At 44.4% G+C, this 12,771-nt stretch overlaps 2 protein-coding genes across 2 annotated transcripts; one reads left to right on the plus strand and one right to left on the minus strand.

The window, feature by feature from the left end:
- The first annotated feature begins 213 nt into the window (after positions 1-213).
- LOC103330811 (protein LNK3) lies at positions 214-5,362 on the plus strand. The gene is made up of 6 exons (XM_008233423.2): positions 214-390; positions 1,324-1,698; positions 2,150-2,423; positions 3,796-3,906; positions 4,008-4,159; positions 4,732-5,362. Exons 2-6 carry the CDS (start codon positions 1,334-1,336, stop codon positions 5,087-5,089), a joined length of 1,260 nt encoding a protein of 419 aa, XP_008231645.2. The 5' UTR covers positions 214-390; positions 1,324-1,333; the 3' UTR covers positions 5,090-5,362.
- Positions 5,363-11,689: 6,327 nt separating this feature from the next.
- Positions 11,690-12,193, minus strand: LOC148916744 (uncharacterized). The gene has a single exon (XM_089052271.1). The coding sequence runs from the start codon at positions 12,191-12,193 to the stop codon at positions 11,690-11,692; it is 504 nt and encodes a 167-aa protein (XP_088908397.1).
- Between the last annotated feature and the right edge of the window lie 578 nt (positions 12,194-12,771).

The following is a 12,771-nucleotide window of genomic DNA, read 5'->3' on the forward strand; positions in this document are numbered from 1 at the left end:
GCAGTTTTAGATGGAGCCCTCCTCAACCACTAATCTCACTCTCCCATTCTCAGCCACAAGAAATCACAGCAACCAGCTCTTTCCTCTCTCTCTCTCTCTGCCTCTGTAGCTCTATTTCTATCTTGTTCTCTATCTACAAGTTGCTTTATTTGGAATAATTTTCTTAAAGCAATAAATTATATAAAAAAACCTGACCACCAAAAATCTACAGCCGCCTCATTTGTTGTCCAGCTGAAACACACAGTGGGCATCTCAAGGACTCCAACTTCAACTTGAACAAAACCCATCAAAGATTTTAGTCTTCTATATTGCATTTCTTCATCTGGGCTGACTTACTTCTCTGAATCAGCAGCTGGGTCGTCTTCATTTTCTCAAATAATCCATCACAAGGTAATGTTCTTTCATTAGTTTTGCTTATTTAGTACATGTATGTGTTCAGATGGCTGATGGAGAACATGTTTCTTCTCTTAGTTGTGTAAAGTCTTGGTCTTTATTAGATTTTCTGGTTTTTGATGTTTTGGTTGACCTTGTTATTCATGTTTGATAATAAAGTTGCTTGTATGCTGAATATTTCTTAATTTGATAAAGTTGTATCTCCAGATGCTGTGGATGTGTATGAAAAGAAATGAAATTCAAACTTTTAAACGGAATTGGAGAATATTTAAGATGTAGTCAGTATTTGAAATCAAAGAGATTAGAGAAGTTAAATGGTTTCATAATCAAATCCTTCCATATCAAATAAAATGATTGGAGTTTTTTTTGTCCTGCTTCTAGTTTACCTTTTTTGTATTTACCAGATCTGGAACAAATTTTGAACTCTTGTTATTTTGGTTAGATTTTTAATCACCATAATCATCATCTTCTTCTTCTTTTAGAAGTTGCTGAACTAATCTCGGAAGTAATCTATCCCAAAAAACAACTTTTAGTTTTACAAGGTGGGTCTACTACTTGAAATATTCCACCACTAGAGCGCAGTAATCAACACATCTAGGTCTCTGTTTGATTACCAAGAAAACTGAGGATGTAGGAGTTAACAAAACAGAGATTTTGTAGGTAATTTTGTTGCTTTGTTATTTAAAATAACTGCAAATGGCAAATTCCTGTGTAGTGATTAAGTAATCGTACAAGACTTGAAGTATATGACTAGGAGAACCACCATGACGGGGGAATATAGGACTTTTTCCCTTTATTTTGCTTCTTCTGATTTCTTGATGACCAGTCCTAATATCCATAAGTTCTCAAAATCTGTAAATATCAGAATTGCCTGTTGTCATAATTACCCATTTTATGCTTGTTTATAACATTTGTTGTTTCTTATTTCAGAACAAGTATCATGGAGTGGTATTACGGGAGTGGCATGGATGACGTTGTTGTTCCAAATGATGGAGGATCGGACAGGCTTCCATCTCCAGACAGTTGGTCGAAATGGGGAATCAGTGCTTCCGAATGTTTTCAGCCCACTAATAAATGCTTTTCTATATATCCACAATTCACTAAAGAGCTCAACTATAATGGTAGCAGTTTATTTGATGACATGGAGATGGAAACTTCTGTTAATGAAAAAGATCTATCTAGCAGTTCAAGTGTATGTGAAGGATTTTCCGAGGACTCTCTTCAGCAGACCACACATTCATTGAATCGAACCAATAATCAGCTTGAAGACCTAGCAGGACTTGAACAGATGGATGACATTTTCTTGTACAAGCGTAACCTCTGGGATTAAGATACTTGATTTAGTGCCTGTAGGAAACCATGTAGTTTCTTAACTGCCTTAATTTGTCAAGATCAATTGTGGCATCATAGGAAATCCAATGGAAATTGAATTGCTCCATTGTGTTTTCATGTCATATTCTGCAGTAGGTTATCTTGGGGTTGATGCCATTACAGAAGATGGCATCGGCTGCATGATAGTCAACAGTTGAAAAGCATAGTAACAAACTGATTCTATACCCCCTTTCTTTGTAACATCCTATTTTGTTTTTGGTCCTATTTTAAAAGATCAAAATTTTATCACTGGTGATGCAATAGAGCCATTCAATATCCATATGATTTCCAATATGCCTAAATTCTATGTGCTTTACTTTAATCAAATGTCACCTTATTTTTGCTTGTGTTTGGTTTCTCATCTTCTGGCTTTTCCTTAATGCAGGAGTTCCTTACTTGATGATCTTCCTGGGGCAGAAAATGTACACAAGTCATTCTATTTTTGTCCTGATTCCAGTGGCTTGTTGCCCACTGATAATATCTCGACAAGCATGAGTTTGGAATCACAAAGTTTCTCGAGCAGTGCACATAGTGCAGGAAGCTCAAAGTATCTTAAAAATCATGCGTTTTCACCAGCGGTGGGTTCAGAGAAGGGGCATGCCACTACTTCACAGTATATTCAATGCAACTCAGAGCAAAAAGCTTGCCCATCAGTAAAGGTAAGATTTTATTTGCATTAAGTTTGAAATTGGCCAGAGGGCATGGTAGCTTGCCTAATTCTTCGCCTGGGACAGCTGTCTTCTGACATGCTTGGGTTACTAGCAGTGTGATTGTATGTATATTGCCATGGTCTCTATATAGTTTCATGTGAAAGATGGTTTCTATGTAGTTTTATTTGATTGTAAGATGGTCTCTTTTTAATCTTATAAACCTTTCGAAAACCCGATTTTATTCAGTCAAAGATCTTTCTGACTACGTTCATGGAGACTATTTAGTAAATTATCCCAAGCAGTTCATCTTCAGGGAACAGTTTCATCAACCTTTAATACAATAACTTGAACAGTTTGATGTCCTGAATCTGATCTGGTGCTGTGGCCTTATAAAATATTAATCACTGTTTCTAATTACTTTTGGAGACATAGGTCACAGTGGGTCATTTAAGATGCGATAGACTGTGATTTGCCCTATTTGTGGGAAAGCATCTTTAGCAGCTAGTGGGTGGCTCTACTGATAGTATCTGACTCACAGAAACTTGATACCAACTACTTGGTCTCCAATGTTGTTCTGTGTTATTTGTTTTATTTAATACTATAGCAAGGTTGATGTTTTTGGGATTTTGTATCTGCCAGTGAGTTTATTGGTTGAAATAGACAATAAGCCTAGGTCTGGAGTTCTTTATATTTTCCTTGATTTCAACAACTATTTTATGCCTAAAATGTTTTTGTACGTATGGTTTTGTTTGTTTATTATGAATCTTGTTTGAGTTATAGGTTTTTTCTAAGTTATCATGTTACCGTATCCATTAGCGTTCTGCAAATATCAAGATTTTGTCAATTAAAATTTTAAACTTTTATCTTTAATTTTTAACTTCTTAAAGCTCTTTTATGTACTTCCTCTCTTCTCTTCTCTAGTCACTCTTTTAACTTTCTCTCTACTCTCTGTTCAAATGAAAAGAAAAACAGAATGTTAAAAACCGGGCCCTCAGTATCGTTTCCTTCTTTTATTTTGAAGAAAAACTTGTACTTGATTTAAATGAAAAATACTTTTCCATTTGCAGAGGGATAGTAGGTCGTCGTATACTTAAATTACTTATCACTGCTCTCTATGTCTGGACTCTTTTGCAAGGCAAGAAAAGGAAAAGTGGCTTTTTTTTCAACTCCTACTAATTTTTTTTTTAGTAACAAACAGAGACCCTTACAGAAGGTTGCTGGGGTCTGTTATTGAAGTTGATATGTAGTGCTAGTTTCTTGACTTTCATTTACTAATATCTGTAACATTGCTGTAGTAGTAGTTTCCTTGACTTCTTATGTCTTATAGCTTCTTGACTTTCAAGCTTATATCTTATCTATGTATTTCTTTTTAATGATACAGGCAGAAAGCGTCTTTGCCCCACCTGAGCAAGGCAGCATGAATGGACTTCTGGGTGAGGAAACATCAGTTGAAGAATCGGTATTGCATGAACTGGAAATGGTGATGACACAGGTAAACTTAGATCTTGAACGTAGAATACAGCGCATGTTGTGAAACATATCCTTCACATTCATTATTGGTTATGGAATCTTACTCTGTTGTTGAATTATCAGTTGAATGAAAAGACACGAATTTGCTTTCGCGATGCCTTATACCGCCTTGCCAACAACTCAAAAGGAAATCTCGCTACACAGAGCCAAGATGGAGACCAAGCGAGTGAAATTGAAGAACCCTCTTCATGGACAGCTCAGGATGAAACTATCAGGTATATTTGCGATGCTTGCTGCATTTACCTTCGGTCTCTTTAGAGTTTAATCCATTTGATGTTAACAATCTCATCATGTTATCATGTACGAAAAATGGCATTGCTGAGTTGTGATTGTCAATTTAAAAGCCACTGGTTTCACATTGGTGATAGGGTAATTTGTGGTAGATTTTTTGGGTGAAATCTTCATTGCTGACAGTGGTAAAGTTAGCTAAAACTGATAGCCCTGAACTTTTTGATTGCAAGAGTAGCTATGATGTTACTTTTGGCAGGGGACTTTTATGCTTTACGCACTTATTACCAAAAAAGTATCTTGTTCCCCAAATTTGAAGTTCTCATCTTGGCCCTTGTATTGCTTTGAAGTACTCCTGGGGCATTCCTACATTAGCTCGTAGTTGCAATATTGACCACACCAAACTGGGCGTTAGGCACTGGTTTGGGCAATGAATCTTATGTGCAGTGTGTGTTCTTACTTTGGCTTGCGGTTTAGTTTGTTAATGTTTCTGCTGCGTCCTTGTCCTTCTTGTTGGCACTCAGGATCTCTTGATCAGAAAAATAAATTTCATATTCAGGTCAGGGAGCAATAAAGGAACAGAATCAGAGACAAACACCATTGACAGAGCCATTGCAAACCTCATGTTCAATGAGATGGACTTTAGTGCGCAACCTCTTTCTGGAGGGGCACCGTTAGACCCCAAACAAGATGCCAGTGGAGTGACTGGGCAGCAAACTGACAACGGCTATCGGCCACAAATCTCCCATCCGCATCTCCTCTCATTTGTACCACATGATGCTGAAGTTCCAATACTTGGTGAAAGAAGCATGCATGCTGAAACAGATCATCAAATACGCAAAAGTTTCTCTGTGTGTAATGCCGGTGGGAAGAGGAAGGCTCCGATGATTGAGTTCGAGTCTACAACTGGGTACTAAACGGCCCTTCAAAGAATGGCTTGATGGCAAATCTTCAGTGGCCAAAGAACTTTTGGCGATATTGCTGTTAGAGCATTCAATTACTTTGCTTGTACATAAAATCCCATCTAGTTAGTGTGCAATGTTGAAAGATTGCTGCATCCGTTGAGCTCAGTTTTGATCGACATGTGAATGAGTGAATTTGATTATGTAGCTTGTCATAGACATGGAATTACACTGTCCTTAGTGAAAGCTAGCGCTTCTACGTTATAATTTTATAGTTTCAAGACTTGACATGCCTCCTCCAGTGTATGGTGATCTGTTTGGTTTGTTTATTTTCATCGTATATAACATGCATCTCTATCTGTAATTACATGAGAGATGGATACACAGTTATATAAAACTCGATATATGAAGACATGTCACTTGACGAGAAAGGTAGATACACAGTTACATACAACTCGATATTGGAAAGATATTTTTTTTTATTAAGTCAAACAATTTTGGTTTTAAAATCTAGCATAGTTTTGTAAAGTTCCCTTCATCAAAATTTTCCTCATGACATCTCAAGTTTCCCCCACCAACATTTAATGTTAAGAAAAATAAAAAAACAAACCCTAGCAACCCCAATCCGAAAACTACCACCCTACCGACTCCACTCGCCGCCGATCACCCACCTCGCCCTACCTCCGCCACTTGCCAAAAGCACCATAAAAAAATTGTACATAAAATGACAGTTTTACCCTGAAAAAATAGACAATAATTGATGGAATTTAATGGAATAACTTAATTAGAACATGTGTAAGACTGGAATGACGAAAATGACTCCAAAACTAGTTGAAGGACCAAAATAAAACTTTTCAAGAACCATTGCAGTTAAAAATATCTTTTATTAAAATAATCGTTTAAGTTAACAATCGTAGACAAAGTAGCAAGCAGGACATCTTCGAATTTTGTCGACATTGACTTCAGACCCCCCCGACATGCGTACAAATTATTCTATAGTCAATTAGAGGACGTTTTCTATACCTTTATCTTTTCGTTTCTATATAATAGAATTTGCTACTTCAAACATTGACTTTCCTAATCTCAAAAAAAAAAAAAAAAAAAAAAAAAAAAAAAGAAGGTTTTTCTTTTGTTTGAAGTTCCTTGTACGCCTTGTGTTAGTACTAAAGCTACCTACAGAGCGATATTGAGATTTTGAAGGTCCTGTGTAAAACTTAAACTGAGACCTCGCATAAGCTAACACAAACTTACACTATGTTCGCGCTAATCTGAACAGATAAGAGTTTAGGCTAACTTACAAGTATGCTGATGGATGAGGACCGGGGTGACCTTCTTCCGTGATGTCCGAAGGTTGGCGGGGGCTGGATTCGAACGAGGAGGGGATACCAGTGTGGTACTTGCCAAAGGCACTCCGATGCCAAAGTTAATAACTAAGAGTGATTCTATTGACAGTGGAAGCACTAGTCAAGTCAGAAAGTCTTACCACTTGGCCAGGCCAAGGGGCTCTATTTATAGAGAGCATTTGTGATGCTCTTAGTACTTAGTTTCGATGTGGGACTCATGGGAGTCTTCAGAGATCGACACGTGCTCGGCGGTTCGGCGGGAGTTCCGAGACGACTGTCGAGTTGGATTTGATGTGACCGTTGGTCGCTCGGCACACCATGCCGAAAGTTGGCGTGGGTAGCTGATGGACCGACGTTGATCCTAGAATCGGTAGAGAATGCCGGAGGAACATTCGGCATGGCCTACTTGAGTTGCTCTCGGCTTTAAGTGTGTTCCACGTGTCACAACGCGGGTGAGTGGTCAGATATGATACAAACAATAGTCCCCCAAGTTTCCGATCGAGGAGGGACTTCTTGGTTGGGGACTTGCTCGTGTCCTTGAGCTCCAGCATTCGGCACGGGAACGAGCCTCTGTCGTTGTAAGCCGGTGATGATCATGTAGTCCCCAAGTCCTCAAGCCAAGTGGTTGGTTTGAAGATTGGAAGGGAACGCAGCGGGAAGAGCGGAGGGGTTCGAATGGTACAGAGAGCATGAGGCGGGAAGGAAAAACTCGACCCATGCGTGCGGCCGTTCGGCACGAGAGGTGAGTGAAAACTTGACTCATGCGTGCCTGTTGTTTGGCATGAGAGATGAGTGAAAACTCATCTCATGCGTGCCTGCCGTTCGGCACAAGAGGTGAGTGAAAACTCGTCCCATGTGTGCCTGCCATTCGGCACGAGAGGTGAGTGAAAACTCATCCCATGCGTGCTTGCCGTTCGGCACGAGAGGTGAGTGAAAACTTGTCCCATGCATGCCTGCTGTTCGCGGGAAAAGTGTGCGGTTCTCAAAAAGGAGAAGAATGGAGAAGGCGAAACGTCGAAGTGTAGGCGCAAGTGGGGAGGTGAGGGCGCTTAGGCTCCCTGTGCATGGGTGACACGTGTCGGTAAGGCTGCAAAGAGTTGTGACATTTCGGTTCCCGATGCGAGGATCGTCCTATAAATCGAAGGAAGAGGCGGGAGGAGTAGGTACTTGAGGTTTTGAGAGCAAACGGAGCTTGTGAAAGGCGATTTCCGGCAAGTGCATCGCGGCGTTGTAGGAGATTTCAGGTGGTTTTTGCAATGGCGAAGCGATTTCAGGCGACTTCCCCCACCGTGGAAAACAAGGTATGTTGAGGTTTTTTGTATTTGAAATGAATCAAAGTCTCAAATTTTGTATGAACATGTATGAACATGTAAGAACGTAGATGATCGTAGATGAACATTAGCTCTTGGGCTCTAGGATAAGGGTTTGATTCGAGCATGTCGTTTAGTTCTGTTTTGCTGTTGTTTGTAGATGTCAGACACCGAATCAGACTATAGTCATAGCCGAAGAGAGTTTGATAGAGAATCGGCATCGAAGAGCTCGACCGTCGGGCTTGATAGTGCCGATTTCGAGGAGACCGAGGGAGGAGAAGTGCGGAAGTGTCTACCGATGCAGGGAGCACTTCGAGTGTGGAAATAGTGGGGGCGACGACGCCCACCCATCGACATCTGGTCGTCGAATGGGAGAGGCGAGGCCGATATGTCGATTGCGATCCTAGGGAAGGCGTCTTGGCGGTGGTCACCGGCCGACAAAAGATACCGATGGCGAAGGTAATGACCGAGGCGGAAATGGAGAGATCCGGCCCTGTACAACATACGGAATCGGTAAAGATCACGGATCCGGGGCCGTTGGAGTCATTGAGTAATTCGAGAGGAGGTGGTTTTCTTTACAGATGTCTTTAAGCATGGGCTTGGCTGCCACCGAGGCATTCCGTGCAAAAGATCTGGCGGCGATCGGCTCGCCCGGGCAGTTTATTAAAATTTTTGGATTACACTCTTAGGAGCAGTCACGGCCTTGGCATAGTTGGGGAGGGGAGCCGAGCTATGAGCAATTCGCCCATCATGCGGTGTGGCGAGGCGGCGCCGATCAAGAGGGTGGGTGCGATCAGGCATGCGGGGGCAAAGGGGCGCCGTAGTCGGGTGTCGACCTCGTAGAAAACCTTGCGTCGTCGGGTGTTAGTGTCGGAGCTTGGGAATCGGCACCGGAGTGATTGTGGAGAGACATATCCCACATCCTTCCAGACGGTCGGTAGGCCCATAGGGTCTTTGTTCGGTAGCAATAGCTCTATTTCTTTTGTTTTTTTGTTTTGTTTTTGTTTTTTTTTGCGAAGGGGAGGTGTATTTTTGTGTTTGATGTCCTTGAAACGGCCGATCACTCTGAAGAAAGAGATAGAAGTAATCGTAGCGCGTTCGGTCAAGAATATCGGAGGAGGGTCGTGTGCACAAGGCTCTGCTAGACTACAAGAACCTATACAAAACGGGTCTGATTAGTGAACTTGAGTACCTCCGAAGGAAGGAGGAAGAAGAGGAAGAGAGGCAGAGGCAAAGTAAGTAATGTCGTTCGGCCTTTCATTGTTTCATTTTATTATGGCGTATGCCGAATTTGCCCTAACTTCTCGTCTCCTCTGTGTTTTTTGTTTTATTTTGTAGTGACAAGAGGGAGAGCAATGTCGGACGCGACGAGGAGGAGGCTAGAGTCGCGGGCCCATCGAAGAGGAAAACCAGTTCTTCGAGGCGAAGACAAAGCCTCCTCGTCGAGGCCGAGAAAGCGTCGGCCCTAGAGGTGGCGCCGGCCTATCGGCGATGAGAGAAAGGGCGAGCGGAGGCGGAGCTAATTCGTGAGGCCCACTGCGAGGCTACGGGAAGAGGGTGATCGAGGCGCCCTCGGCGTGACCCTACGAAGAGGCCAAGGGGTGAGCGAGGCGGCCATCCTTGTGCTGGCGGCGATGAGGATTCGAGGCTGAATCGGTGAACATTGCCTGCCCTCGGAAGGTGGTGCCGTTCGTGAACTGCTTCATCGAGGCGCTCGGATGGAGCTGCGGAGCTAGAACATTGCCGATGAAGTCGTTGCAACAGGCGGTCGAGTCTTTCGCCTCCAGGTGCCGTAAGTGTATCTGCTTGTTGTGAGTTGTGGTGGTGTGTTTATGCGATCGGTATGTGCTAACCATGTTTGTTTGCAGAGCCATGGAGATGTGGCTCGGCATGAAGCGGTATCCGCGACCGAGCGCGTGTAGAAAAAATATGAAGAGGGCCGAGCCAAAATTGCTGAGGTGGGAAGGCTGCTGCGGGATGAGGATCGGCATGTGGAGGAGAATGCCGCGAAGATTGCCCGAGCTATCCTCCAGGTGGCAGAGGTGAGAGGCGGCTGTAGAGGCCGATGAAGTGAGGCGGCGGCGGAGGCGGCAAAGGAGGTCGAGCTAGGGAGGTGGAAGAGGCCAAGAAAGAGGCCGTAGGTGAATACCGAAACTCGCCAGAGTTCATTGCCCTCCTAGATAAGGAGGTGATGGAGCAATGCGAGGATCTCATTTACCGGTTCAAGCGCTTTAATGCCGATAAAAACTGAACTGAATTTCGTCCGGGATCCACCATCGTTGCGAGAGGGTAACAGGAGATGGTCGAGGCGTACCTCGAGGAGGATGCCGAAGTCGATTCCTCGAGTGGCTCAGAATCGGATAGTGAGAAGGAAGAATCGACTCCCCTGCCGAGCTGTGAGCGCCGGGATGATGAGGGCCGGCACCGCTTTGCTCTTGCTACCGAGGCCGATCCTCCAACTCCTTGACTTCTGCCTTTTCTTTTGTTTGGGTAATATGTAAAATTTAGCGTTTGGATATTTAGGCCGTTTGGCCAATTTTGTAAAGACAATTGCCCAGCTTGAGGCTTTAGTTTATATCCAAGTCTAATTTGAATCAGCTTCGGTTTTTGTCCTTGTTTCCGAATATAAGCATGTATGCTGATTTGTGTAGAAATAGGAAAACGATACTGCTGTTGAAAGAAAAGTTGTACAAACGTGTAGTGGCCCAAGGTCCAGTCACTTATAATAGAATTTTAAATGTTCAACATTCTAAGGGTGGCCGAGGGTTCGACCATCGAGCCACGTAATCGGTAGGTGCGGGTCGGAATCTTGACAATTTCATAGGGTCCTTCCATGAGGGTCCTAGAGTGCCTTCGTAGGATTTCTTGTTGCGAGAGACACTTTACGCAGAACCCAGTCCCCAACTTTGAACGATCGATGTTTTAGGCGCGAGTCGTAATACCGAGCCGTTTGTTGTTTGTAAGTGGCGTTCCGGAGTGTGCTTGCGATTGGTGTTTGTTAATGAGATCCAGGTTGAGGGTGAGCTGCTGTTCATTTTGTTGAGGGTCGTAAGATGCCGTTCGGCATGTGGGCCCATGTACTTCCACGCACGGCGGCTTGATGCGAAGGCTAGGAGAACGGTGTCTCGCGATTAACTGCGGTAGGAGGCATTGATGGCCCATAGTATAGCAGGCCAATTGCCTTTGGAGGCTCCCAGCTTATTCTTTAGTGTTTTCTTGATGATCTTGTTGATAGCTTCTACCTGTCCATTGGATTGTGGATGTGCCGGAGAGGTAAAGAAGATGCTGATGTTGAATCGGGAGCGAGATCTTGGCGTGGCGGTCGAATTACTTGCTGTTGTCCGTTACGATGGAGTTTGGTAGGCCGAATCGGCATAGGATGTTTTTCTATACAAAGTGTTCGATCTTGGATGCCGTTATTGTTGCGAGGGCTTCGGCCTCAGTCCATTTGGTGAAGTAGTCGACGGCCATGATGCGAACTTAAGCTGACTGTGCCTGCGACAAAGGGCTGATGAGATCGAATCCCCATTGGGCGAATGGCCACGGGCTAGTCATCGGATTGAGTGGTTCGACAAGGACTTTCGATACAGATCCGAAACGTTGGCACGGATCGCACCTTTGCACAATCTGGGTGGCGTCAACATGGAGAGTTAGCCAATAATAGCCTTGCCAAATTGCCTTGAAGGCCAAGGATCGGGATCTCGAGTGGTCATCACACGCGCCTTCGTGTATCTCACGCAAGATGTAGTCTCCTTGTTGTGGTGTAACACATCTTAGCAACGGCAGGGAGTGGCTGCACCGATAGAGGATGCCTTGCAAAAGAAGGTCTGAGCCGATCGTCGTCGTACTGCCTTGGCTTCGACTTTGTCAGTTGGTAGGATACTGTCGGTGAGGTGGGCGTGGATCGGGTCCATCCAACTAGGATCCCGACGGATGGTGTTGACATCGGCTTCGGTCGTGCTCTACCAAGTGAGAACTTCTATGGGGACGTGGCGTCCGACACGGTCGTCGATTGCCGGAGTGAGTCTAGAAAGAGCATCGGCGTGGCTATTCTCAGATCTGGGGACTTGGCGGATGTAGTAGGTTTTGAACTGTTTGAGCAATCGGCGGGTCTGCGCGAGATAGGTAGCCATTGATTCGCCATTTGCTACGAATTCGGTGATTACCGTTGACGACGAGTTCGAGTCACTGCATATCATCGCCGTTTGGCACCCACGCTTTGGACAAGCGAAGGCTGCTAGAAGCGCCTCGTATTCGGCCTCGTTGTTGGAAGCACGAAATTGGAAATAAATAGCATATTCGATCGTGGTGTCGTCCGGTGTCTTGAGGACTAGGCCTACTTCGCTGCCCGATCGATTGGATGAACCGTCCCACGTATAATGTCGATGAGGGCTTTTGCCCAAATGTATTGTCGGAAGGCGGATCTGCAGATGCGAAGGTGGTGCCGTGACAGGTCGATTGGTCATCCGTCGTTGGTTAGAAGTGTGACGAGATGAAATCGGCCACGACCTGTCCTTTTCGGAAGGCCGAGGTGATACGATTTCGAACTCGTCAAGCTCGATGGCCCATTTGATCGATCGTCCGATGTCTCTGCTTCGCAAGACCTCGCGAGGGTTGATTGGTCAATACGTCGATGTTGTGAGCACGAAAGTCTGCGAGAGGGCGAGCATAGGCCAACTGTTCAAGTTAGAATGCTGTTGTTTTGCGTTCGCAATGCATGGCTCATATAAAGATGGGGAGCTCAATGCCGTTCGGTTGTGGATGAGCACGAAACTTCGGGGCGATCTGAGACCTAGAGATAGATGATGAAATCTTCTCCGGGAAGAGGGTGGATAGTAGAGGAGCTCTGCTCATGTAGGCTTCAGATCTTGAACGCCCGGTCGCATTCGGAAGTCCAATCGACTGCCGTTTGCTCCCTTTGAGAGCTTTGAAGAAAGGGGCGCACCGATCGGTGGCTTTTGATATGAAACGGGCCAAGGCGGCGACTCGGCCGGTGAGGCTCTGAACCTCCTTCTTTGTCCTCGGCACCTGCATAAATCTTCTC

The sequence above is a fragment of the Prunus mume genome, linkage group LG5, assembly GCF_029339155.1.
Source record: "Prunus mume cultivar Tortuosa linkage group LG5, ASM2933915v1, whole genome shotgun sequence".
Classification (NCBI taxonomy): domain Eukaryota; kingdom Viridiplantae; phylum Streptophyta; class Magnoliopsida; order Rosales; family Rosaceae; genus Prunus; species Prunus mume.